The sequence below is a fragment of the Filicampus tigris genome, chromosome 19, assembly GCF_054856515.1.
Source record: "Filicampus tigris isolate MCC_2025a chromosome 19, RoL_Ftig_1.0, whole genome shotgun sequence".
NCBI lineage: Eukaryota > Metazoa > Chordata > Actinopteri > Syngnathiformes > Syngnathidae > Filicampus > Filicampus tigris.
The window spans coordinates 15,012,615-15,037,623 of record NC_141235.1 but is presented as its reverse complement, the minus strand read 5'-3'; the positions used below and the strand labels follow the sequence as shown (position 1 = coordinate 15,037,623).

At 44.7% G+C, this 25,009-nt stretch overlaps 1 protein-coding gene across 4 annotated transcripts in view; it reads right to left on the bottom strand.

Moving 5' to 3' along the window:
* Positions 1-1,427: 1,427 nt before the first annotated feature.
* Positions 1,428-25,009, bottom strand: part of tmem94 (transmembrane protein 94) — a 225,343-nt gene continuing 201,761 nt past the window's right edge. For all 4 annotated transcript variants that reach the window (XM_086015986.1, XM_086015988.1, XM_086015989.1 and 1 more), the window contains 3 exons: positions 6,725-6,818; positions 4,582-4,752; positions 1,428-3,081 (listed from right to left, as the gene is read on the bottom strand). In XM_086015986.1, coding sequence (XP_085872112.1) covers positions 3,009-3,081; positions 4,582-4,752; positions 6,725-6,818 — 338 coding nt within the window. In that variant the 3' untranslated portion in view covers positions 1,428-3,008. The remainder of the gene's footprint in view (positions 3,082-4,581; positions 4,753-6,724; positions 6,819-25,009) is intronic.

Here is a 25,009-nt window from a genome sequence, read left to right as displayed (position 1 = left end):
CAATCAACATTTCTTTAATGTATTTAGGACCAAAACCATTCAGTGATTTATAGACCAGTAGCAGCATTTTAAGATCTATTATACAGCTAAGTGGGAGCCAGTGTAAAGCCTTTACGACTGGAGTAATATTTTCTGAGCTCTTTGTTGTGGTCAGAACCCGAGCTGCATTGTTCTCAATCAACATTTATTTAATGTATTTAGGACCAAAACCATTCAGTGATTTATAGACCAGTAGCAGAATTTTAAGATCTATTCTACAGCTAATTGGAAGCCAGTGTAAAGTCTTTACGACCGGAGTAATATGATCTCTTTGTTGTGGTCAGAACCCAAGCTGCATCGTTCTGAATGAGCTGCTGCTATTCGATCCTCTTTTGAGGGAGTCCAGTAAGAAGACAGTTACAATAGCCAAGTCTACTGGAGATAAAAGCATGACTAACTTTCTCCTGATCCACTTGGAACATGTAACCCTTCTGCCTAGATGTGTTTTTTTAGCTGGGAAAGGCTGTTTTAGGGATTGATTTGCTATGACTGCTGAAAGTCAGGTCTGAGCCTATCAGCACCTCAAGATTTCGGATTTGGTCTTTGGTTTCTAAAGAGTCTGACTCCATTCTAACAGCAATACTTTTTTCTTTACTGACCAAAAATAATTACCTCTGTTGTGTTTTGGTTTAGCTGAAGGAAATGATGGTTCATCCATTTGTTAATTTGCCTTTGCCACATACTTCTTCACAAATGGTGCCCAAGTCCATTCCTCAAGAGGCTTGTGTGTGTGTGTGTGTGGGGGGGGGGGGGGGGGTGCGTGTGTGTGTGTGTGAGTGTGAGCCTTTATCATACATATGTGGAAGCAAAGCACACCAAGCAAGTTGGGCCTCGATATGGAAAAAAGGTAAAGCTAAACCCACAAGCTAATAAAGCTAACAAGCCTAATCATGAGAAATCTAACACATGAATCATGATATACATCTCCCCCTTGTTTTTATATAATATAAAGCTAAACCTACAAAGCTAATAAAGCTAACAAGCCTAATCATGAAAAATCTAACACATGAATCATTATTCATGTGTTAGATTTTTCATGATCTAAGCACCCTCATTCATTATCCCTACCGCTTATCCTCACGAGGATCGCGGGCGTGCTGGAGCCTATCCCAGCTGTCTTCGGGCAGTAGGCGGGGGACACCCTGAATCGGTTGCCAGCCAATCGCAGGGCACACAGAGACAAACATCCGCACTCACAATCACACCTAGGGGCAATTTAGACAGTCCAATCGGGAAGAGAACATGCAAACTCCACACAGGGAGGATGGAGCCGGGATCGAACCCACGACCTCTGAACTGTGAGGCGGACGTGCTAACCAGTCGACCACCGTGCCGCCATGAATCATTATATACATTGTTATTCTTACAATGGTAAAAAAACCACATACTTCTTCAAACAAAACATTTTTATTAAATTGTAATGATGAATAATATTTTGAACATAATTTCCATCACTTTCCATTGAAAGTGCATTATGCACATGCATTCAAAATTTGATGATTTTACATAAAATTGTGGAATCCCCAATGCACCCAGACTTTGTGGACACCATGTATGGCTGTGTGTCAGCTGCATAACTGTGATGCCAAACAGTGGCTTTCTGAAGCATTTGACCCAAAGGTAACATATACAGACTAAACAGAAGGGGCCCAAGGACTGACCCTTGAGGGACCCCACATGTCATGGCCATTCGACCAGATTAAAAACTTCCAATGGTCACAAAGCAAGTTCCTTTAAGCAGGACCTTAACTATTTTAGGATTGTTCCATTTAATCACACGCAAGTTTTCAACTTGTTTAACAGTATGTTATGATCAATTGTATTGCTGCACTGAGATCGACTAAGTCCAGCACTGACACCTTCCCTGCATCAGTGGAATTCTGTCATGGTAATTATGAATTATTCACAGGATTTTAAGTACTGCATCATTTTCTAATTTTGCTGGTTTGTGATGACGTTCTAGTTGTCTAGTAGTCTAGTTGTCTAGTAGTGTAGTTGGACCGGGCCAATTCCTTTGTATCAATTCCCCATGATCTCATCAGGACAGTTTTGATACTACCACATTCCAGACCGCATCATAGCAGGATCAGCACTTACAGAGGAGGCATCAAATTCTACTGTAACTAATAAACTTTACATGAGTTTAAAACAGCCCCATAATAATCCCCCAACCACCACACCCCCACCCAGCCAACAAGGATAAAGACCTGCACATACGCTCACTCACACACACACACACACGCACGCACGCACGCACGCACACACACCCCCACACGCACGCACCCCCCACACACACACACACACCCACCCACACCCGCACACACCCACACACGCACGCATGCACGCACATTTTAAAAATGAAACAGAAAGGATGGAAAAGTCACCAAAAGACATTATTAGCATTAGCATGGAGCCCCTGGTGCAGCAGCACAACAGCCTTATTCCACTACTTATAAAAAGAATATATAAATAAAAACATTTGATGACAAAAATAAAGGTAATGTGAGCAAATTAATTTCAGAAGTGTGTATCAAACCAGTAGCCCTTCACATTAATCAGTACCCTAAAAGTAGCTCTCAGTTTGAAAAAAAATGCTGACCCCTGATTTAGAAGATGTTCATTTTTGCTTGTAGCTTTAATAATCACTTTATAGCACTGTTCCTCAGAGTTCCTAAAGTGACTCATAAAAGGGACCAGAGTGGAAAGTTCATGTCCACCACTAAAGACAAAGTGTCTTTAAGTATTTAAAAGCAATTCAAATCTGATGACAAACCTGTCTGCAGGGGTTGAACAAAATAGAAAAATGACCCATTTAAACCCATTTTCATTTTAAGCCTACAAAAAGCACACTAAAATATGTCTTCCAAATGATAATTGCATTACTGTATTACTAAAAAGTGGTAAATGCCATTATTCTGCTATTCATGGTTTTGAGTAGAACTACAAGTCAACTTCCCAAAAGTCACTGATCAGAATGGAGAGTTCATTCCTAGCTTTGTTTCAAACTGCAGCTTCTGTCTCTTCTGGTAGCGAACTCGCACCCTGCAATTGACAAAAGACAAACAAAAATACCTTAGATGCTCAGCATTTAACATTGCTACTTTTATTTGTTAAGATGATCTTGTTTGGTGTCCATTATTATTCTTCATTTGCACAAGGACAGAGATTCATCACACTACTTGTACATATTGTTAATAGCACAGTAATTAGGGCCCGAGAAGGTCCCTATTGTTTTTGTAGAAATTGTTATTATTATTAGGGCCCAAGCAGCACCCGCTGCTAGGTCCCTATTGTTTTTGTAAGAAATTATTATCATTATTATTATTAGGGCCCGAGCAGCGACCGCTGCGAGGTCCCTATTGTTTTTGTAGAAATTATTACTAGGGCACGAGCAGCGACCGCTGCAAGGTCCTTATTGTTTTTGTAGAAATTATTATTATTAGGGCCCGAGCAGCGAATCGCTGCAAGGTCCCGATTGTTTTTGTAGGGATTATTATCATGAATATTATTGTTATTATTATTATTATTAGGGCCCGAGCAGCGACCGCTGCGAGGTCCCTATTGTTTTTGTAGAAATTTGCACGAAAACTCACCAAACTTTGCAGTCTCATTGGGCCTGGCGAAAAATTTGATATTTTAAAGTCGCCGTTAAGGATGCAAATGAAATGGCTCTGTAGCACCACCTAGAGTATGAAAACAAAATAGAATTCCAGCCCGTTTGACCTAGGTCCACGAAAATTGGCAGTCACGCGTACCACCCCGAAGCTGATCTCGTTCTGCTAACCTGCTAACCAAGCCACATGAGTTTGTAGGATCTGACAGCCATGGCTGCTGGCCTGTCTGCTGTAACAGTAGGTGGTGATAGTGGCTTTTCTTCATAGGAGCTCACATTGTCAGTAAATGTCGATACAAATCCAAAATATTGTGTAGATCGCTTTTACATTTTCACAGGTAGAAATTAGGGGTGTCCCGATACAAATTTCTCACTTCCAATTATCGGTCTCTTAGCCAAAGAAATACATCAAAGTATATGTGACGGTGTCTTGAGTCGTCGGAGGATATGCCAAAATTTTTCGAAGAGTAATGGCGGCATAGTCGATCGTGGGAGCTCTGATATAAGTCACGGCAGTAACATAGAGGACGCACTTGCGAGCTTTAAAGCCATGAAACCAGTCAAACGTGATATATGGTTAAGATATATGTTTGTAGACTATGACAATTTCAACGTCTTTGTAAGAGAATACAGCGTGGTAATAACCACTCTTTTTAAAAAAAAAAATAATTAAAAATAATGCTTCACTTGCATTTCGATTAATAAACTCGGGCCTGTGTGAAAGCTACATGTCTAAGATCTCAAATTATTTTGGAATTATGTTTCTGTCTGTAGAGAGCAGAGATATTAATTATTTTGTAGGTGTTAAATTTCCGCAAAAATGTCAGGTTTTCAACGGTGACTCCAAAGATCCTTTGGTAGGTTTTAGAGAGATATACCACGAGGGGCTTCAGGCTTTAATGGGTTAAATGACAGTGTATACTTCTTACCTTATCTCATGTAGCTTCACCACCTCATTGACTACCACCACCAGCAGAAGAGACAGAGAGACAAGCAGCCAGGCAAGCAGAGGTATGTCACCCATACCAAAGTTCAGGAGGCTGCCCTGGTCATGCCACAACTGGTAATCCACAGTCGCCTGGACGATCTGACTGAGCAGACTGAAGGAGAGAGGCAATTACCAACATCAATCAACTTACAATGCATGGCTGTTGACGACCACAGTGTATCCTCAACATTTTTTATGATGCGTGTAAAATATATCATCCAAACAAGTTGTTCAACAATACAGACTTTTCTTTTTACACACAACCATGGAAAAAAAACATTAAGAGACCACCGCCATGTTTTCTTACATTTCTTGATCATTTTAATGTCCTGTGCCACTACAAGTGCATCAAGTGACTACGGTAATCAAGTGAAGAAAAAGACAACATACAATGGTTAAAAGCACCATCTTTAGCAGTACAATGCCATTGCTATTTATGCAAGAACTTGGAGAGTGATTTTGGTTACTATCAAGGAAGCCTTTGAAAAATATCTCAAGCAGCTCTTAATTTCAACTCATATGAGCTTTTTTTTTGGTGTCATTGATACAGTACATTGGTCCAAACAAATGCACCTTTAGTTGTTAATTTAAAATGAACAGGAAACTGAAGAAGCAAGGGCGGTCTCAATTTTGTCCATGGCCGTATATACAAATGGGGCAATTGCTCGAAAGTCAACTTATCATAATGTAAAGAGCAAATATTGATGCAACAATTTGAAATAATGTCCTGTTTTGTATCACGGAATTTGGATAGAATGTTTTCTTTTATCTTAACATATTTGAAAAAAAATACTAAACAGATTAATCAATTATTTTAAAAAAATGTTACTGAGTAGCTCTAAAATTGAAAACTGTGCAGCTCATCCATATGATCAGTATCGGAATCGGATGTCGATACAAATCCAAAATATTGTGTAGATCGCTTTTACATTTTCACAGGTAGAAATTAGGGGTGTCAATTTCTCACTTCCGATATGATACGGATATTGCAGCCGAGAGTACTGTCCAATACTGATACGGTCAGATACGATAACAGCAGGAATAATACATGCTTTTGTTTATTTTTCAGTACGGAATATTATAAGAGACTTAATCAAGTAAAACTATTCAACAAAGAACAATAGTCAGCAGCAGTAGGTTTGACAAATTATGACTCATTTGTTCCTAATATTTGGACTAGATAAATTCAACCTCAAACATAATAATATATTGCACTTGAATAAGATAAATACAAAATAAATTAAAGCAGGGCTCGAGACTTAAGTTTTTGTATTGGCTGTCCTGGCTTTTTTTTCTTGGTTGCACCAGTGCTAAAGTTAGATTTTTTTTGATTGAATCACAATTTATACAAATTCATTTCCTGAACAATCTGCGATTGGCTGGAAACCAATCCAGAGTGTACCCCGCCGTGAAGAAAGCTGGACTAATCCAGCAAGCCCGCGAGCCCTTGTGAGGATAAGATCTTTGGATAATGGATGCATGGACTTCCTGAACAACTTAGCTTAATTTTCCTATTTTTAAAATTATGTAATGATCATTACTGTGGGACTGTGCGTGGGAGTGTTTTACTATTATTTAATATTTAGCTTCAAAGAATAGATCACTTGCAATATTGAGCAGTGACATTACAACAATGCATATGTGCACACATATTTGACATTTTAGTTTCAAACATTTTAGTGCTAATGGCCATTTTCATGTGAAGACATTTTCAAGCACCAAAATGAAAACCAATGATTAAAGATATAACTCACCATAGCTATACTTCAACGAGCTATGGCCGTTTGTATTCCAACAAGTATTAACTTGGTCTGGACTCTATGACAGTCTGGACTCTGTCCTACATGGCTGTGCGAATAGAATATACTAGCATAAAATATATGGAACAATGTCAGTACTGTCTGTAGGGTATGAATAATAATTGGGCCCTCTCATGCATTTCATGTGCACCACTGACGTCTGAGGACGGGTGTGAAAACAGTTCCAATTGCAGTAATTTAAAGCAAGAAAGATGGGAGATTTTGATGAACATTTCATATCTGAGGGTAATTTTCAATAATGATGAAAAGGAGGCTATGACTTACACCAGAGGTACAGTGAGACACCACCAGGAATTGCTAAAAGGACTCTTTCGCCACAGAGACTGGGAACGGTGGACATAGCTGAGCGAGATCACCACTGAAATGAGAGGGGGAAAAAACATAAACGAATTGCTGATGTCACTTCAAAAATAACTGTAAAAACAGAGTCATTATTATGCATGTAGGATTACGAACATGATAGGAAGACCCTGTAAAGCAAATTCAGAGTATGGTTGGGTGACATGACCTAAAATTCACATCTTGATATGAATCAGGGATAGGCAACTGGTGGCCTGTGGGCCACACATGGAGACAACACTGAGTTTCCCCTTGATTATTTTTCAATAATAATGATATAAAGGGCCATTGCAGCCCTGGCAACATTGGGGTACTGACACATTGGGATAATGGCATATTGGAAATTTATTTTTTAGTGGCAGAGTAAATGCTACTTTGATAAAATACGACCTCTATAAAAAGCCAAAAATGAGGTAACATTTTAAATGAAATTTAAAAAAAAAAAAAATTTTGGTAGGTTTTGGGCTGTTACATATTCCTCCAACTATTGGTAGATCTTGGTGAAACGTTGAACTGACCCAGTACACCTTGCAAATCCTCTGTATAGTTTTAAATAGTAATATCACCATTCACCACCAGATGGCAGACATGGCTTGGTTGTGCTTGAACCAGGTCTTATACTACCCTTAAGTATGTGTGTAGGCCGACCAATATTTTGAGACTTTGGAATGACAGGTAGGACAAACATAGTACCTGAATTATCAAAATTTTGAGTGAGATGATTTTTCTGAAAAATACACAAAATGAGTTCTTGCACTTAATGTTGGTTTGCTGTGAGCAGTTTTGTGAGGAAACATCAAGTCCATTCCATCCATCCATTATCTCCCGCTTATCCGAAGTCGGGTCGCGGAGGCAGCAGCTTCAGCAGGGAAGCCCAGACTTCCCTCTCCCCAGCAACATCCTCCAGCTCTTCCGGAAGGATCCCAAGGCGTTCCCAGGCAAGCCGGGAGACATAGTCTCTCCAGCGTGTTCTGGGTCGTCCTCGGGGTCTCCTGCCGGTGGGACATGCCCGGAACACCTCACCAGGGAGGCGTCCAGGAGGCATCCTAATCAGATGCCCGAGCCACCTCAACTGGCTCCTCTCGACGCGGAGGAGCAGCGGCTCGACTCTGAGTCCCTCCCGGATGGCCGAACTTCTCACCCTATCTCTAAGGGAGAGCCCAGACACCCTGCGAAGGAAAACCATTTCGGCCGCTTGTATCCGAGATCTTGTTCTTTCGGTCATGACCCACAGCTCATGACCATAGGTGAGAGTAGGAACGTAGATCGACCGGTAAATTGAGAGCTTCGCCTTTCGGCTAAGCTCCTTCTTCACCACGACAGACCGATACAGGGTCCGCATCACAGCAGACGCTGCACCGATCCGCCTGTCGATCTCCCGTTCCATCTTACCCTCACTCGTGAACAAGACCCCAAGATACTTGAACTCCTCCACTTGGGGCAGAATCTCATCCCCGACCTGGAGAGGGCACGCCACCCTTTTCCGACTGAGGACCATGGTCTCAGATTTGGAGGTGCTGATCTTCATTCCGACCGTTTCACACTCGGCTGCGAACCGCTCCAGCGAGAGTTGGAGATCGCGGCTTGAAGAAGCCAACAGTACTACATCATCTGCAAAAAGCAGAGATGCAATACTGAGGCCACCAAACCGGACCCCCTCGACACCTCGGCTGCGCCTAGAAATTCTGTCCATAAAGGTTATGAACAGAATCGGTGACAAAGGGCAGCCTTGGCGGAGTCCAACGCCCACAGGAAACGAATCCGACTTACTGCCGGCAATTCGGACCAAACTCTGGCATCGGTGGTACAGGGACCGGACAGCCCTTATCAGGGGGCTCGGTACCCCGTACTCCCGAAGCACCCCCCACAGAACTCCCCGAGGGACACGGTCGAACGCCTTCTCCAAGTCCACAAAACACATGTAGACCGGTTGGGCAAACTCCCATGCACCCTCGAGGACCCTGCTGAGGGTGTAGAGCTGGTCCACTGTTCCACGGCCAGGACGAAAACCACATTGCTCCTCCTGAATCCGGGATTCGACCTTCCGACGGACCCTCCTCTCCAGCACCCCTGAATAGACCTTGCCGGGGAGGCTGAGGAGTGTGATCCCTCTGTAATTGGAGCACACCCTCCGGTCCCCCTTCTTAAAAAGGGGGACCACCACCCCGGTCTGCCAATCCAGAGGCACTGTCCCCGATGTCCACGCGATGTTGAAGAGACGTGTCAACCATGACAGCCCCTCAACATCCAGAGCCTTTATGAACTCCGGGCGGATCTCATCCACCCCCGGGGCTTTGCCACCGAGGAGCTTTTTGACTACCTCGGTGACTTCAACCCCAGAGATAGGAGAGCCCACCTCAGAGTCTCCAGGCTCTGCTTCCTCAGTGGAAGGCGTGTCGGTGGAATTGAGGAGGTCTTCGAAGTACTCTCCCCACCGACCCACAACGTCCCGAGTTGAGGTCAGCAGCACCCCATCTCCACTATAAACAGTGTTAATGGTGCACTGCTTCCCCCTCCTGAGACGCCGGATGGTGGACCAGAATTTCCTCGAAGCCGTCCGGAAGTCATTTTCCATGGCCTCCCCGAACTCCTCCCACACCCGGGTTTTTGCCTCAGCAACCGCCAGAGCCGCATTCCGCTTGGCCTGCCGGTACCCGTCAGCTGCCTCCGGGGTCCCGCAGGCCAAAAAGGCCCGATAGGACTCCTTCTTCAGCTGGACAGCATCCCTTACCGCTGGTGTCCACCAGCGGGTTCGGGGATTGCCGCCACGACAGGCACCGACCACCTTGCGGCCGCAGCTCCGATCGGCCGCCTCAACAATGGAGGCACGAAACATGGTCCACTCGGACTCGATGTCCCCCGCCTCCCCCGGGACGTGGGAAAAGTTCTGCCGGAGGTGGGAGTTGAAACTCCTTCTGACAGGGGATTCTGCCAGACGTTCCCAGCAAACCCTCACAATACGTTTGGGTCTGCCAGGTCGGACCGGCATCTTCCCCCACCATCGGAGCCAACTCACCACCAGATGGTGATCAGTTGACAGCTCCGCCCCTCTCTTCACCCGAGTGTCCAAAACATGCGGCCGCAAGTCCGATGATACGACTACAAAGTCGATCATCGAACTGCGGCCTAGGGTATCCTGGTGCCAAGTGCACATATGGACACCCTTATGCTTGAACATGGTGTTCGTTATGGACAATCCGTGATGAGCACAGAAGTCCAGTAACCGAACACCGCTCGGGTTCAGATCGGGGGGGCCGTTCCTCCCAATCACACCTCTCCAGGTCTCACTGTCATTGCCCACGTGAGCATTGAAGTCCCCCAGCAGAACGATGGAGTCCCCAGGTGGAGCGCCCTCCAGCACACCCTCCAAGGACTCCAAAAAGGGTGGGTACTCTGCGCTGCCGTTTGGTGCATAAGCACAAACAACAGTCAGGACCCGTCCCCCCACCCTCAGGCGGAGGGAGGCTACCCTCTCGTCCACCGGGGTAAACCCCAATGTACAGGCGCCAAGCCGGGGGGCAATAAGTATGCCCACACCTGCTCGGCGCCTCTCACCCTGGGCAACTCCAGAGTGGAAGAGTGTCCAACCCCTCTCGAGAGGACTGGGACCAGAACCCAAGCTGTGCGTGGAGGTGAGCCCGACTATATCTAATCGGAACCTCTCAGCCTCACACACCAGCTCAGGCTCCTTCCCTGCCAGAGAGGTGACATTCCATGTCCCAAGAGCTAGTTTTTGCTGCCGGGGATCGGACCGCCAAGGTCCCCGTCTTCCGCCGCCGCCCAGCTCACACGGCACCCGACCCCTTTGGCCCCTCCCACCAGTGGTGAGCCCATGGGAAGGGGGACCCACGTATCCTTTTCGGGCTGAGCCCGGCCGGGCCCCATGGGTGCAGGCCCGGCCACCAGGCGCTCGCCGTCGAGCCCCACCTCCAGGCCTGGCTCCAGAAGGGGGCCCCGGTGACCCGCGTCCGGGCGAGGGAAAACGTGGTCCATTAATTTTTCTCATCATAAGGGGTCATTTTGGGGTCATTTTGAAACATCAAGTGAGTTTCATTAATTTTTAGGCCTTCCAAAAAACATCATTTTATTGTCAAAAACAAAAGAAGCAACAGCAGCAGCGTTTGACGAAATTAAAATGCTTTAGGTAGCATCATTCTCAATATCTTTAGATGAGTAACCTAAAGTTTTAAGTGCATCAGATTAAACATATGTCCTCTTTAAACGGTTGAAAGATGTTTTTAAAGAAAAATTAAAAATGATGGACTTTCTGTTGGATTTAGAGTATGGCTCCAAAAGAGATTTTTTGTAGGTCTTGGGTTGTTACATATGTCTTCCAAATTTTTCTAGACCCAGGTGAAATTCAAAACTGGGGTTACTTTGTTATTGTTGCATTTCATAATTCATAACTTGCATCAATTTTCATACTTCAGATGGAAACATCTCATTTTGACTGCGTCCAACGTTTAGGAGTCAAAGATATGAGTTTGGGCCAAAGTTAGCAGGTTACACACAGGAAGCAATACACATACATACATTCAACTATGTTTCATTTCAAGGTAATTTTGATTGATTGACATAGAAAGTTCAATGCTGCAGTTCCCATGTTGACCTCTTGGAGTCGGTCTTCATCCAGCACTGTCGATGTTCATCAGGGTTTGTGAGAGAAACTTTCTGGCTTCCCGCTGGAGGGAGGCTCCATGAAGTCTGTTTTAAGGCCGTTCGAATCCACATCCATTGTCTGGAGAGGTTTTCAGATGACGATGAGTGGCTCCTTATCAAGATTTGGGGTCTTCCTGAGTCCTAGCATGTCCTTGTAAAATCCAATTGGCAGGTCCCCTGGTGATTCCATTGTTTTGAAGTGAGGCTGGAGTAGACTTGATGGCATCTCCGTGCTGACTCTTGCCTCCAGCCCTGAAGATGTGGTCCAAATGAAGGCATGTTCGCTACATATGAGTTAAGCAGCAAAATCCACCCCTTTTTAGCCATCTCAGGGGGTGGCCAATTTGTCACTTCTGTCGACTGAAAATGACATAACTACTCAAGGCTCAGGTAACGACCAATCACGGCTCAGCTTCAAAAAACAGGTCAGTCGTGATTGGTTGTTACCTAAGCTCTGAGTAGTTGTGATGTCATTTATAGTCGACAGAAGTGACAAAATGGCCCCTAGAGATGGCTAAAAACGAGTGGATTAACTCTTATTCCACAAACGCAATGTTTTATCAGAATGCCTTGTTTCAACTGGTGGGCTTGCATAGAACATATTCTTAAAAAAAAATGTTTGGGTTGACTTCCACTTTAAATCATTTACTGTATGACATTTGCAGACCCTCTTGTAAGGAATATGCCTTCATTTGGACCACGGGGCTGGGGATACGAATCAGCCAGGATTGCCACAAAGTCTGCTCCAGACTCACTTCAAAGCCATTGAATCCCTGCCATTTGACCTAACAAGGTCATGCTAGGACTACGAAAGAAACAAACTCCTGATAAGGAGCCACTCTTGGTCACCTGGACCACCTCAACAGACAATGGATGCGGATTTGAACGACCATGAAACAGACATTCCGGAGCCTCCCCAGCGGGAAGCCAGAAGGTTCCTCTCACAATCAGCGCGGGGCGAATCCCAGAGGAACATAGACAGTGCTGGACGAAGACTGATCCAAAAGGTCATGGGAACTGCAGCTTTAAACTTCCCATGCATTTTTGCCAATCAAAATTACCTTGAAATGAAACATATTTGAATGTATATTTGTGTAGTGCTTACTGTGTGTATCCTGCTAACTTTGCATTGATGAATCTGCTTCTCTATAGTAATTATCATTTTCCTGGTCAGGTTTATGAGATAACAGTGTAGATATAGGTTTAAGCGCATATCTTTGTGCTCGCTGGCTCTCTCTCTCTCTCAGGAAAAAAAGACGCTCTCAAAAGAAACTCAATCCCTCTCAAACCTCGCTCTCAGAAAAGAAAAACTTGCTCAAGCTCTCTTTTGTCTCTCAAACTCCCTCTCAAAATTCTCTCAGAAAAAAAAGATGCTCTCAAAGAAACTCCCCAAGCTCTCTCTGACTCTAAAACTCTGACATTTTTTATCTTTTGGATGCATTTTTGATTGCACTCCCATGCGCTGGAAATCACCCGGGGTCGACCTACAAAAAGCAGAGGATTTGGGTTCTCCGAACCTCCATCACAACATACGCGGCAGATGAGCCGAACGCCAGCTCTGGGCAGCAAACCCTGAAGCAACACGCTGGTGTTGCCCCCTTTCGGAGCCCAACACCGCGCAGCGGCGGGCCCAAATGAGAACCCAACCAAGTTTTTGGTCCCGCTCCCAGCAGCCTCCTTTTTATTTTTCCTTTTTTTTTCATCTGCAAACGAGTGAAGGTCCTCCCCCCTTTGCTCCTCACGTGAGACTCCACAACCGTAAGTGACAACTCTGCAACTCGCCAGGGCTTTTCAGTGGGTGCATACAAAATTGGTAGTGTACGCTAACAAACTTTGTGCATTTCATACACCCCTCAGCCAGCCCCAGTACAGCGGCCATCTTGGACGGGGACATTAGCTAGACTGGGGATACTCACCCCGAGGTCTCCCCAGTGCGGCGGCCATTTGGGCAGGGACATTCGCTAGACTGGGCATACTCGACTTGAGGTCTCCCCAGTGTGGCGGCCATCTTGGGCAGGGACATTAGCTAGACTGGGGATACTTAGCTCGAGGTCTCCCCAGTGCGGCGGCCATCTTGGGCATGGACATTAGCTAGACTGGGGATACTCACCCGGAGGTGTCCCCGGAGCGGCGGCCATCTTGGGCAGGGATATTAGCTACACCCATGATTCTCGCCCCTTCGCCAGCCTTAGAGACATAAGCTACAGCTAGCATTCTGGCCCCTGGTGTGGCGGCCATATTGTTCAAAAGTATTGGGGCATCCAAAATCGTCATCCCCAGGTGTCCATAATGAAGTGGTCATGTTGTTCAAAAGTATTGGGATGCCCAGAATTCTCATCCCAGGTGTCCCTAATGAAGCGGCCATATTGTACAAAAGTATTGGTACACCCTGAAGTGACCCTAAGTGACCCCTAGGTGACCTGCAAGTGACCCCAAGTGGCCCGGAAGTGAACCCAGGTGACCCTAAAGTGACCACTAGTGACCCGGAAGTGACCCAAATGACCCAGAAGTGACCCATAAGTGACCCAATTGACCCAGAAGTGACCCAAATGAGCCGGAAGTGACCCCCAAGTTCCCGGAAGTGACCCGGAAATAAACCGGAAGTGACCCAAGCGACCCGGAAGTGACCCAAAAGTGACCCCAATTGACCCAATAGTTTCCCGGAAGTGACCCAAATGACCTGAAAGTGACCCGGAAGTTTCCCAAGAGACCCGGAAGTCACCCGTATGTGACCCAGAAGTGAAGTGTTCCTTACTTCCTCTTTTCTTGCTTCCCTTCTGTTTTTTATGTCCTCATTCCAGGCCATTGTACATCAATCGAGGTCATTCAACTTCATTCCACTTCATTCAAATTCATTCAGCTTTATTCCAACGCATTCCACAGTTTATTTTAGCTTCCTTCGCCTTCACACGCAATTTCTCCAGAAATTGCATTGTCTAGTTAGTAAATAGATATTGCTCTCCACTTTTATAGATTGGAATAATTTTTACTGGTTTTTATTTTTGATGGGAAAATACCAGTTTTGAAGGGCAGGTTACAAATATATTGACATTTGTTTTTTGTTTTATTATTGTGTCATGCATACAACAGTACGCCCAGCCCGCATGGGCCTATAAGACACCAAACAATCAGGATGACCCGGCACCAGGACAGAAAACAAGAAAAACAGTAGCAACAGAAATTTATGTCATAAATAGTCTATCTTGTCTTATTTTCTACGCTTTAGATAGTTTGCAATTGTAAAAACATAAAAATCAAAAAGCCATTTAATCATCTGACCAATAGGCCAATAGGGAATATCAGGGTTATGTCATTCAAGATTATTGACCATACACTCTCGTAGATCATCATAAAGCGTACAATATAAAAGCAGAGCTGGGAATCGTCCCTCCTTTCCCGAGTTTCTGCCCTGCATATATGTGGTCCTAGTTACAGACCAATATGCTTTTTTCAGGGCACATACCGATACCGATTATTAGTAGTCAACGAGGCCGATAACCGATATATGGAGCCGATATTATTTTTCAGTAAAAAGGAAAATATTGGAAATTGAAAATATATCAAAATCGAAAGAAAAAATTACTCTTAACTTTGTTGTCTTCCTCTGATAGTTACAGGCGCGAGCAGCCCTAGAGGATCGAACAGGCTGTTTATGGTTGAGAGCACACCACGTCGGGTAAAAGTTTTTTTCTCTTGCGGAACGTCAAACGTGAACGCGTCTGATGTGGTGTTCCAAATTACGCCTAAACTACGCTGGACTGGGAGCGTGTCTATTGACAGTTCAAGATCTTTGATTTCCTTCGCCCTGTTTTCAGGTGGGAAAGCATTCCACGTCTTTGGTCAGGTATCTTTATACCACAGGAAGCGAAGATAATCTCTGTGATCTTCCTGTACAATAAAGCAGTAAAACATATGCTCGATGTCAGCCATGATCGCAACAGGTTCTTTGCTGAAGCGAAGGAGCACACCTATGACTGTGTTATTTAGGTCAGGTCCTGACAATAGTACATCATTGAGGGAAACTCCATTAAACTGCGCATTAGAATCAAACACCACACGGATCTTCCCAGGCTTCTGAGGGTGGTATACGCCAAATATGGGAAGATACCAGGTCTCTTTATCTCCATCACGAGGTGGTGCCTGTTCTGCATGTTTGTTGTTGAGCATTTTCTGCATAAACCCAACAAAATGTGCCTTCATGTATGGCTTCTTGTCAAGCATACGTCGAAGAGACAGGAGCCGCTTGTGGGCGTAGCATCTGTTATTGGGAAGTTTGCGCCTGGGGCTACGAAATGGGAGTCGGTCCACCCAACTGTTTGTGTCATCTCTGAAGAATCCTTCCATCTTCTTCAGAAAGATCGTGTCTTCAATTGAGTGTGCTAGGCAATTATCTTCATTAGTGCGTGACAAGACAGATTCACCAAGATTCTCAAGTGTTGGCCTGGCGTATGGATTTGAGCGTGGCAGTGGGTTGCAAACAGTTTTGTTTTGACTTAAGTTCTCTTTTACAGTAAAATGACTGTCGCAGGGTGTGAGGTAATGTGGGCGTCCGTTGTCCAACACATGTGTTTTGAGAGTGTTTACTTCACTTGGCTTGTGGGCGGAGCCGAGACACACATCGCTGATAATGACCCAGCCTAGGTCAAGCTTCTGAGTAAATGGGTCATATGTCTGCCGCTGATTTGCCTCACGATGTGTACTCTGAGAAGGTTGCATCCTATCAGCAACAATATGTCAGCGTCTGGATCAAGGGGTGGTATTTCGGAAGCTAATGCTTTCAGATGGGGGTGATGAAGGGCAGCTTCTGAAGTAGGTATTTCCTCCCTGTTGTTGGGGATAACATTGCACTCTATCAGCGTAGGAAGTGGAAAGTTCATTTTCCCGTCCAATGATTGGACTACATTGTCGCAGGCTCTTCTGACAGTTACTTGGGTTATGCCAGCACATGTTTTCAGCGTATATGGTGTGGCTATGCCTTGTACGTCAAATGCTTAAAAAAAACTGTCTTGTCCTGTCTCGAGTGATTGGTTGCTTTGATCGTCTATTATTGCATACATATTTTTCCTATTGTGTGGTTCACCTTTCGGGAAGACTTGTACCAAACAAATCTTGGAGCACGATTTTCCTGTGATTTGATTTCCGCATACCTCTGTACGTGTAGCTGTAACATCAGACCCTTGCGCGGGATCTTGCTCCCCGCCGTTCTCTTCAGGAGAGGAGGGAGGTTTAGATGCTGGTGGTGCTGGTCCTGGATGGAGAGCAGCCAAGTGTTGTCACTGTCACACTCTTCACACTTGATTGTGACATGGCAGTCTTTGGCTCGGTGGGTGGTGGATGCAAGGCAGCGATAACAGATGTGGTTTTCTTTGATTACCTTTTTCCTGTCATCCAGCAACATGTTTCTGAAACCTCTACATCTCATCAGTGGGTGTGGTTTATGATGTATGGGACATTGTTTTTTGATGTCTTCATTTTCTTCCTTTGTGTTTGCTCCCGCTGATACATCTGTTTTGTGTACCGTTACTGACTGTTTTATGTGGTTACCTTGAGTTCTTTCTCTTTTGTTACTAAATTTAGGCTTGTTAGATGGGCTGTAAATTGTGATGAAGCTTGGATCATTTCTTGCTTTGGCTTGTCTTTTCAAAAATTCCACAAAGAATGAGAAAGGTGGGAAATTTACATAATGCTCTTCTTTATATTTTGATCCTACCATTGTCCACTTTTCCAGAAGCTGAAAGGGAAGCTTCTCCACGATTGGACTTACTCCTCTTGCTGTGTCAAGGTAGCTCAAACCTGGCAGGTACCCATTAAGTTTTGCTGCTTCCAGTTCACACAGTAGATCTGACAGATCACGAAGCTTGTGTGGTTCTTTGTTGGAGAGCTTTGGAAAGTTTTGAATTCTTTCGAAAAGGGAGTTTTCAATTGCTTCCAGTGATCCATAGCATTCTTCTAGCCTGATCCATATCGTGTGCAGACCAGTAGGCGGATTCTTGATATTAACTACTTTTAATCTCGTAGCATGTTCAGAAGACTCAGGGCACAGCCATTTAATAAGGAGGTCTTGTCGTCAAATTGTGTCAGACCTCATATTACTAATTGACTTCTAGCTAGGAATCTGCCAAGTTCATTGGTAGTGTTTTGAGCCTGAGTTGACACTGGTATCTGTTGTGGTTGCAACACAGTGTGGTGCCCTCTTGTGGTTGTACTGGGTAATGAGCTGACTCTCGTTTGGCATGGAGAGGTGTGTACATTGGTGGGGAATGTTGTTCTTGATTGGTACTATTTTGTTGAAAAGTCACTTCATTTTTGGATGGATCAGTATCACTGTGTTTGTTTATGTACTCACTCACTTTTTGTTCCGTAGTTTGATGAAGAGGCACAAAGAACTGGTCACTTTGCTCAGGGACAATGAGCTGTGCTGCAGCCAACTCCATTACTTCCGCTTTAGCAATGGCTGCATCTGCTTCCTTTTGAAGGTTGAGTACATCCAGAGTTGCTCCAATCGTGCCTTTTCCACTTTAATGTCCATCGCTCTCTCAGCATAAGCTAGCCTTGCTCTTGCTGCTTGAGCTTCTGCTTGTGCTTGTGCTGCGGCCATGCTGACTCGACTTGAAGCTGTGGACCGTTTGATCCTGCAGAGGATCGAACAAACAGTTTTCCTGAATGTACTGAGGACTTGGGTGAGTGAGGAGAGCATGACATTTTGCCACTTCGTGTTCCTTCTTTATTCTTTTGGTTTTCAGCTTGTGCTGGTTCCATGAGTGTTGAATGTGCGTCAAATTCCACCAACCGTCACCGTGGTCCCTCGCGGAGTGCTACGATTTTACTGTACTGTTGCACTCAATGTAACTCCTGTTCTCTATTGCGATTCACAGCCAGGTTAACTCCTTCTTGCAACGTTTCCTCCAAGGAACAGACGTTTGTTGTAGTTGGCAGGATTTATTACAAAAAGGTCTAAAACTGCAATACAGATATAGAAATATTTGTAAGTAAGATTATATTAACTAAGGCAATAGCAAGCACTACGGTACATGTAGTACATATTATTCACCATTCAAACACAAAATTAGAAAGCACTGTCATTAGCAATGTAATAATTAGGCAAAATAAAATGACTAATAAAGTGACAAACTTAAACTTACTCTTATTGCCACTCAAAGGGGGTATAACGAACGGATGGCTCAGATGGAAAACGACACACTTTTCTTCTGCGCAACCATTTCAACAAGAGAACGCTTCCCGGTACGTCACTTCCTGCAATAATTTCCCGGCTGAGTTCGCAGCTCTCAATGCACCTATGCCCTCTAGTGACCAACAACAACAACATGCAACATGGTCCAATTCAGTATTCAAGTAAGGCAGGCTAAGCGAGTGGCAATGTAAGATGGCCTTTTGGTGTCTTCACTTCTCAAGTAAGTGGTATTGTTAGTCCATTCATATGTGTCGCGTTATGTGAATATAAAACAGTTCCTCTACGACGAGGTACAATACTGTAGGCTTTATTTATCATCGGCATTCACGGCACTAACTCTCCTGCAGAGTCCACCTTTCCAACCTCTGCAGGGCAATGGACTATACCAAATGAAAGGGGTGTCCGGGACAAACTATTATAGTGCATCTATCAAATCACACCACATCCCCCCTTTTAAGTAAAACAAATAATCATCAGAATTGAACGCAGGAAACAAAATGAAATAGACTATTCTTTTGACCAAAATCACCAAACTCCCCATCCAATCCATACTCAAGCAAAATATGAACATCAGAGGAACCATTTGCACTATTCGTTCAACATGTAATAACACAATGAAATAGCATCAACAGCTGCATCAAAAATCACACACGAAACAGTTTACACTCGTCTTGTTTTTTTGTTTGTTTTTTTCAGTCCAGTCTAATGGGTTTCACTATAGATCTCCCAGACCTCGTTCTGGAAAGGCTGGCCCTCGGTGTCTGATACAGGAGTGGGTACAGCTGCTTAGGTAGTGCTAATGTTCTCAGGCTCGGCCATTGGAATCAAGTGATGGCGGTTTCTGCGCACAGGCCCATGTGGCACATTGACCGTGTAGGATCGTGGTGCTCGCCAACCACAGTCCCTGTCACCTTTGAGTCATTCACCCACACCTCTTGTCCAGGTGCAAGCTTGCCAAAAACATGCATCCGGTGACGCCTGTCAAAAAGTTTCTGTTCGGCCAGTCTCATCTCCTTCTCCTTCAAGCTGACAGACGCACTATGTGTGAGTGATGGGTTCAGTAGTGATGGGAAGGTAGGGACAGTGGTCCTGAGCCTACGACCCATCAGCAGTTCTCCTGGAGAGGAGTTGCCCGTTAAGCCAGCAAGGCAAGGTAGGGATCCTCAGCCTTCTTGAGGAGACCTTTAACAGTCTGAACCGCACGCTTAGCCTCACCGTTGCTCTGTGGGAACTTGGAACTGCTGGTGACGTGTTGAATCCATAGTTTGCAGCGAAGGTGGAGAAGTCATGTGCCGCGAACTGGGGCCCACTGTCCGTCACCAAGGTCTCAGGCACCACGTGACGGGCAAACACGGATTTGAGATGCACAGTGACGTCTGTAGACTTTTGGAGGGAAGGTTTAACCACCTCCACGTACCTGGAATAGTAGTCAACGACCAGCAAGTACATCTTCCCTTTTAAAGTAAACAGGTCCGCCCCCAGCGTTTGCCATGGTCTGTCCCAGAGCTCAGAGGGCATGAGTGGTTTGATGTTATTTGTGAGCTCCTTAATGCACGTTCTACATTTCTGGACCAGCTCGTTGAGTTGCTGACTCAGGCCAGGCCACAACACACTTTGTCTAGCGCGCTCTCGGCACTTCACTACTCCCTGGTGACCCTCATGAAGTTTAGCTAGGACGTCGTTCCGCATAGCTGACGGAATAACTAGTCTAGTACCCTTTAACAGGAGACCATCGTGGACAGTGAGAAAGGCACGTTCTGCCTAGTACAGCTTCAAGACATCGCTACGGGAACTGTTCTCAGTCCAGCCATCTTGGCACAGTTTTATGACGGCAGAACACACACCGTCAGCCCTAAGGTTCTCCCTAAGTGTGTCCATGATGGTGGAGCTCACTGGAATACTGTCCATGACCCTGTCTGCATAGATCTTTGTACTCTCCATGAACTCGTTGTCTGCGTGTCTGTGTGTACCTCTGTTCCACAGCTGTCAGAGAACGCGATGCATAGGCTACAGGCCTCCATTCATCACTCCACTTTTGCAGAAGCACTGCTCCCAACCCAAAGGAAGACGCGTTTACCGACACCTTAGTCTCCTTCTTCAGGTCATATAGATCCAATCAATGGGCTCCTCCACTCTACTGATGACCTCAATCCTCTCCATGCGCTCCAGGTCCTTCTTGATTTTGGGCATTAAAGGAAGGGGAATCTGTCGTGGAGTCTTGAGAGAATATGGCACCACATCTGGCATTAGCTTGATAGTGTAAGGCTGCTCCACCACGCTTTGGGTAGCAGTCCTTCAGGGTTTGTAAATTAATGCTGTCCAGGCGAGCTCCTAGGCCCAACTTCACGCTGGCTGACCTACCAAGCAGAGCTGTGTGCAGGCTCCTGATCACAAACACTTCCTCTACAGTCTCTCTTATTCCCCTCCGCAGCAGAACGTCTGTGGCCCTGAGCACATCGAGCGGGATGTCGCCTGGACACAGCAGGGGCTTAGGTGCTTTGTGTAGGGAGGGTTTGTTGCTGGTGTATACTGCATCAAGTACATAGTCCCGAATAACAGTTACATAAGCGCCGGTGTCAATTTTGAATTGGACTTTTTTGTTTTTCAGTTTCAGATTCACAGTCCATGGGTCTCTTCCTGCTGTCACTGTACCTAGAAACAGACTTTTGTCCTCTGAGTCTTCCTGAACCTCATTCACTGATTTGTCTGATAGGCGCACTCGTTTGTAGAGTCCTTTTTTTCCGCAGCCAAGACGTGACATCTTTAGCAGGGCATTGGCTTGGATGGAGTGATGGACTTTTTTCACATTTGCGGCACTGCTTGTTTTTCTCTGCAGTAGCATGACTGCCCATCTCTTTTGGAGCCTTTGGTTTTTTGTGATACTGCTGCTTGCCTCTGAATGCAACTCTATCGACTTGAGCACTCGTGTCACCTCGCAGACTTGTTTGCTGACGCTTTATTTCTTCACTCTACCTTGCCATGCTGATTGCCTTGTCCAACATGAGGTCTTTGTCCATCTGCATACGTTCAGAGAATTTTGTATCAACTTGTCCTACCAGTAGTCTGTCCCTGATCAGTTCGTTATGCAGAGTACATACTCAGTGTTCTGACAATGTGTACAAAGCAGTGACAAAGGAATCCATACTTTTGTTTTCCCCTTGCTTCCTCATATTAAATCGTGCCCGTTTGTATTTCACATTGTTTGAAACAATGAAGAACGCACGGAATGCATCCCTTGACCGCGTTGTACTGCCTGTGTGTACTGCGTAAGACAAGTCCAGTCCTTTCAAAATGTCGCCCGCCTCGTCGGCCATACAGTATATTAGGGTGTTCACTTGATTTTCCTGGGAAGAGTGAAGGTTGCTGGCCTGCCGAAACCTCTCGAACGTCCTAATCCAACTCTCCCAGTCCTGGGGTTTGCTGAAGTCAAACTACTCCGGCTGTTGAATGCTGAACGTTGCCCCCGGCACCGGCGCCGCTTGTAGCCCCGACACGGAAGCACTATGGACACTCCACGGCTCGTCTTGCTCTCCGTTCATCACGGCCACACTGTTCAACACTATACTTCACAAATTCCACTCCAGACACTCGCTTGAGTTCTGCTACGATGAGGTACAATACTGTAGGCTTTAATTATCATCGGCATTCACGGAACTAACTCTGCTGCAGAGCCCGCCCTTCCAACCTCTGCGGGGCAATGGACTATACCAAATGAAAGGGGTGTCCGGGACAAACTACTATAGTGCGTCTAACAGATCACACGACAATATGTACAGTAAGTACATGACCACATGGCACCACACACAGAGATGGGCACTTTACCCTATTTTGCCGGTCCGTCCTCCAACCCAACCAGATTCATAATTAGACCCAGAGCAACGAGCTTAACTAAGAAAATGCGAATGTTCGGCAATCTCCGGTAATCTTTGGCAAGTGACGTCACTTGAAGAGATTGAGTCGCCAGGAAGTCATTGTACTGCATTGTTGATTGATCCGTTGACTGCTGTTGTTATTGCGTTTTTCGGCAAAATGCCTCTGTGGCGATGCATTGTTCACATTCAGGCCAACAGCTGTTTGAATGGCCAAAAGATAAAAATGGGGCACATAAATGGACCAGTTTTTTTCTCACAAGGCAAATGGATTTCACGCCGGTGCTACAGTTCAACCGGCTTCCACATTAACTTGCTCCCGATTCGAGCTGTGGCTGTTCGGGCAATGCCAGTCCAGTAATTTTGGTTTTCCTGATTTGTCACAAGCAACATCGAAACTGTTCAATTGCATACCAGTTCAATTCTGCAATAAACACTTGAAACAAAACGTCTCGTTTACAACTCCCGACTGGCTGCAAGAAATTGTAAACGTAAAAAAATACAAATATAAAGGCAGAGAATGCGGTGTTTGAACCCGTGACACAAAGCGGAAAAAAGCAGCAGTCCCATGACCGGAGCGAACGATCTACCCACTTCTCCATGAGCTCGTATGACTGTTGATGAATGAACATGCCACATCATCTTGGAAAACTGACAATCAAGTCAATCTTACTAAAAATTCACTTGCATTTTATGATTTAATAAATACACCTCAGTTGTGCCTACTAGTACTATCCCAATGTGGCAAGAAATGACGCTATTTAGACATTGTGGGACACCAAGCCACTATGACTTGTGCCGTCAGTGCTAGCAGAATAAATGGACCAAGTGAGTGATCTCATCATGTGTAAGTTATAACACGGCACAGCATCAAATTTCAAACGCTAGGCTAATGACTGCAGCAGCGTAGCCTATACATGTTACCATTCTTCCAATCAGATAATCCGTCTCCACTCCATATCTGGTCGTTTGGGCACAATACTTTCCTCGCCTGAGCATCTGGCTCATCCAACATACAATATGCCAACAACCTCCTCTTCCTCCAACTCATCAAACACCTGGATCCCCTCAGATAAGTTTAAAATATTGTTATCCGAGACGATTTCTGACTGGCTTTGAACACTTTCCATGTTGCGCACTGCTGTCGTCTTGTTGACGTGACTTTTCACTTCCGGGTTGTCGCTCACCAGCATCTTACTTCGGAAAAACACTTACCGTATTTTCCGGAACTATAAGCCGCTCCGGAGTACAAGTCACACCAGCCATAAAATGCATAATACAGAAGAAATAAACATATATAAGTCGCACTGGAGTATGAGTCACATTTTTGGAGGAAATTGTGCGCTTAGTACACATCATTTCCACCGAGCTACGATGGTAACATTTAGCTAACATTCACACATGTAGCATACAAGAATGTTGCGGTAAGATAACTTTAAACTCACCAAAACGGTTGTAGATCGATTAAATGAGTCTATTATTTATTCCCGACCATGTAGAATGTTTCCAAGTCTCGTCTGCTCCGTACTTGTCTTACGTGTGTGGCTGCATGATGCAATACCCCAGCCAGAGGTTGTATGTATTGAGGTATGGAAATTGTCTTTGGTACTCACTAGTGGTCCACCGGATCACATAAGTCACGGTTCGGATCGGTCATGGATTTTGAGTCACGGATCGGATCGTTTTTTGTATGAGCAAAAAAAAAATAATAATTTAAAAAAAAAAAAAATATATATATATATATATATATATATATATATATATATATATATATATAACTTTTCTTCATTTATTTATTTAATATTTAATCTAATATGGCCGTTTAGGATTTAAGAACACAATTTAACAATTTAAGCAATTTTGTAAGTGGTACAGTGTATACATTTCAAGGTATCCTGCCAGACATTTTGCGCTGAATGTTTTCTTACAATTATTAGGCAAACATGTTGTTATAAATTAAATGAAGACAAAGTTTTATTTTTATTTTTTTCGTCTTGACTTGAAATGCAATTTAAGGCACCTTTCTTAAAACATGGATAGCACATTACAAAGTAATCTAGGTCCAGAATATAGAAAACTACCAGCTAATGATAACAGCTGCTAGCCACGTACGCCGGAGACTTGTGCCGTATCGTACAATGACAGCGTAATTAACCAGCGGTTTGTTCTTGTCCTAAATTAGCGACTGAAAATGATTTTGAGACAACGTTGTGTTGGTGTTAGTAGCAAGTAGCAAGCGTTAAAACGAATATGTCAACCCAATGTTTTTTTTTTTTTTCAAAAACGGAAGTCAAGTCAGCCGTTATGCCACCACGCGGGCTAACTTCAAAATAAAAGTTCACTAAGGCTATTGCATTGGCATTAATGACAATGTATTATTTGGTAAGCTTTATTTTGAAGTTAGCCTTTGTGGAGGCGGTGTGTTCATTGAGTAAGTTTGCAAAACGATCTTGTACATGCAACTTACGTGATCAAAAGCCCATAAATCAC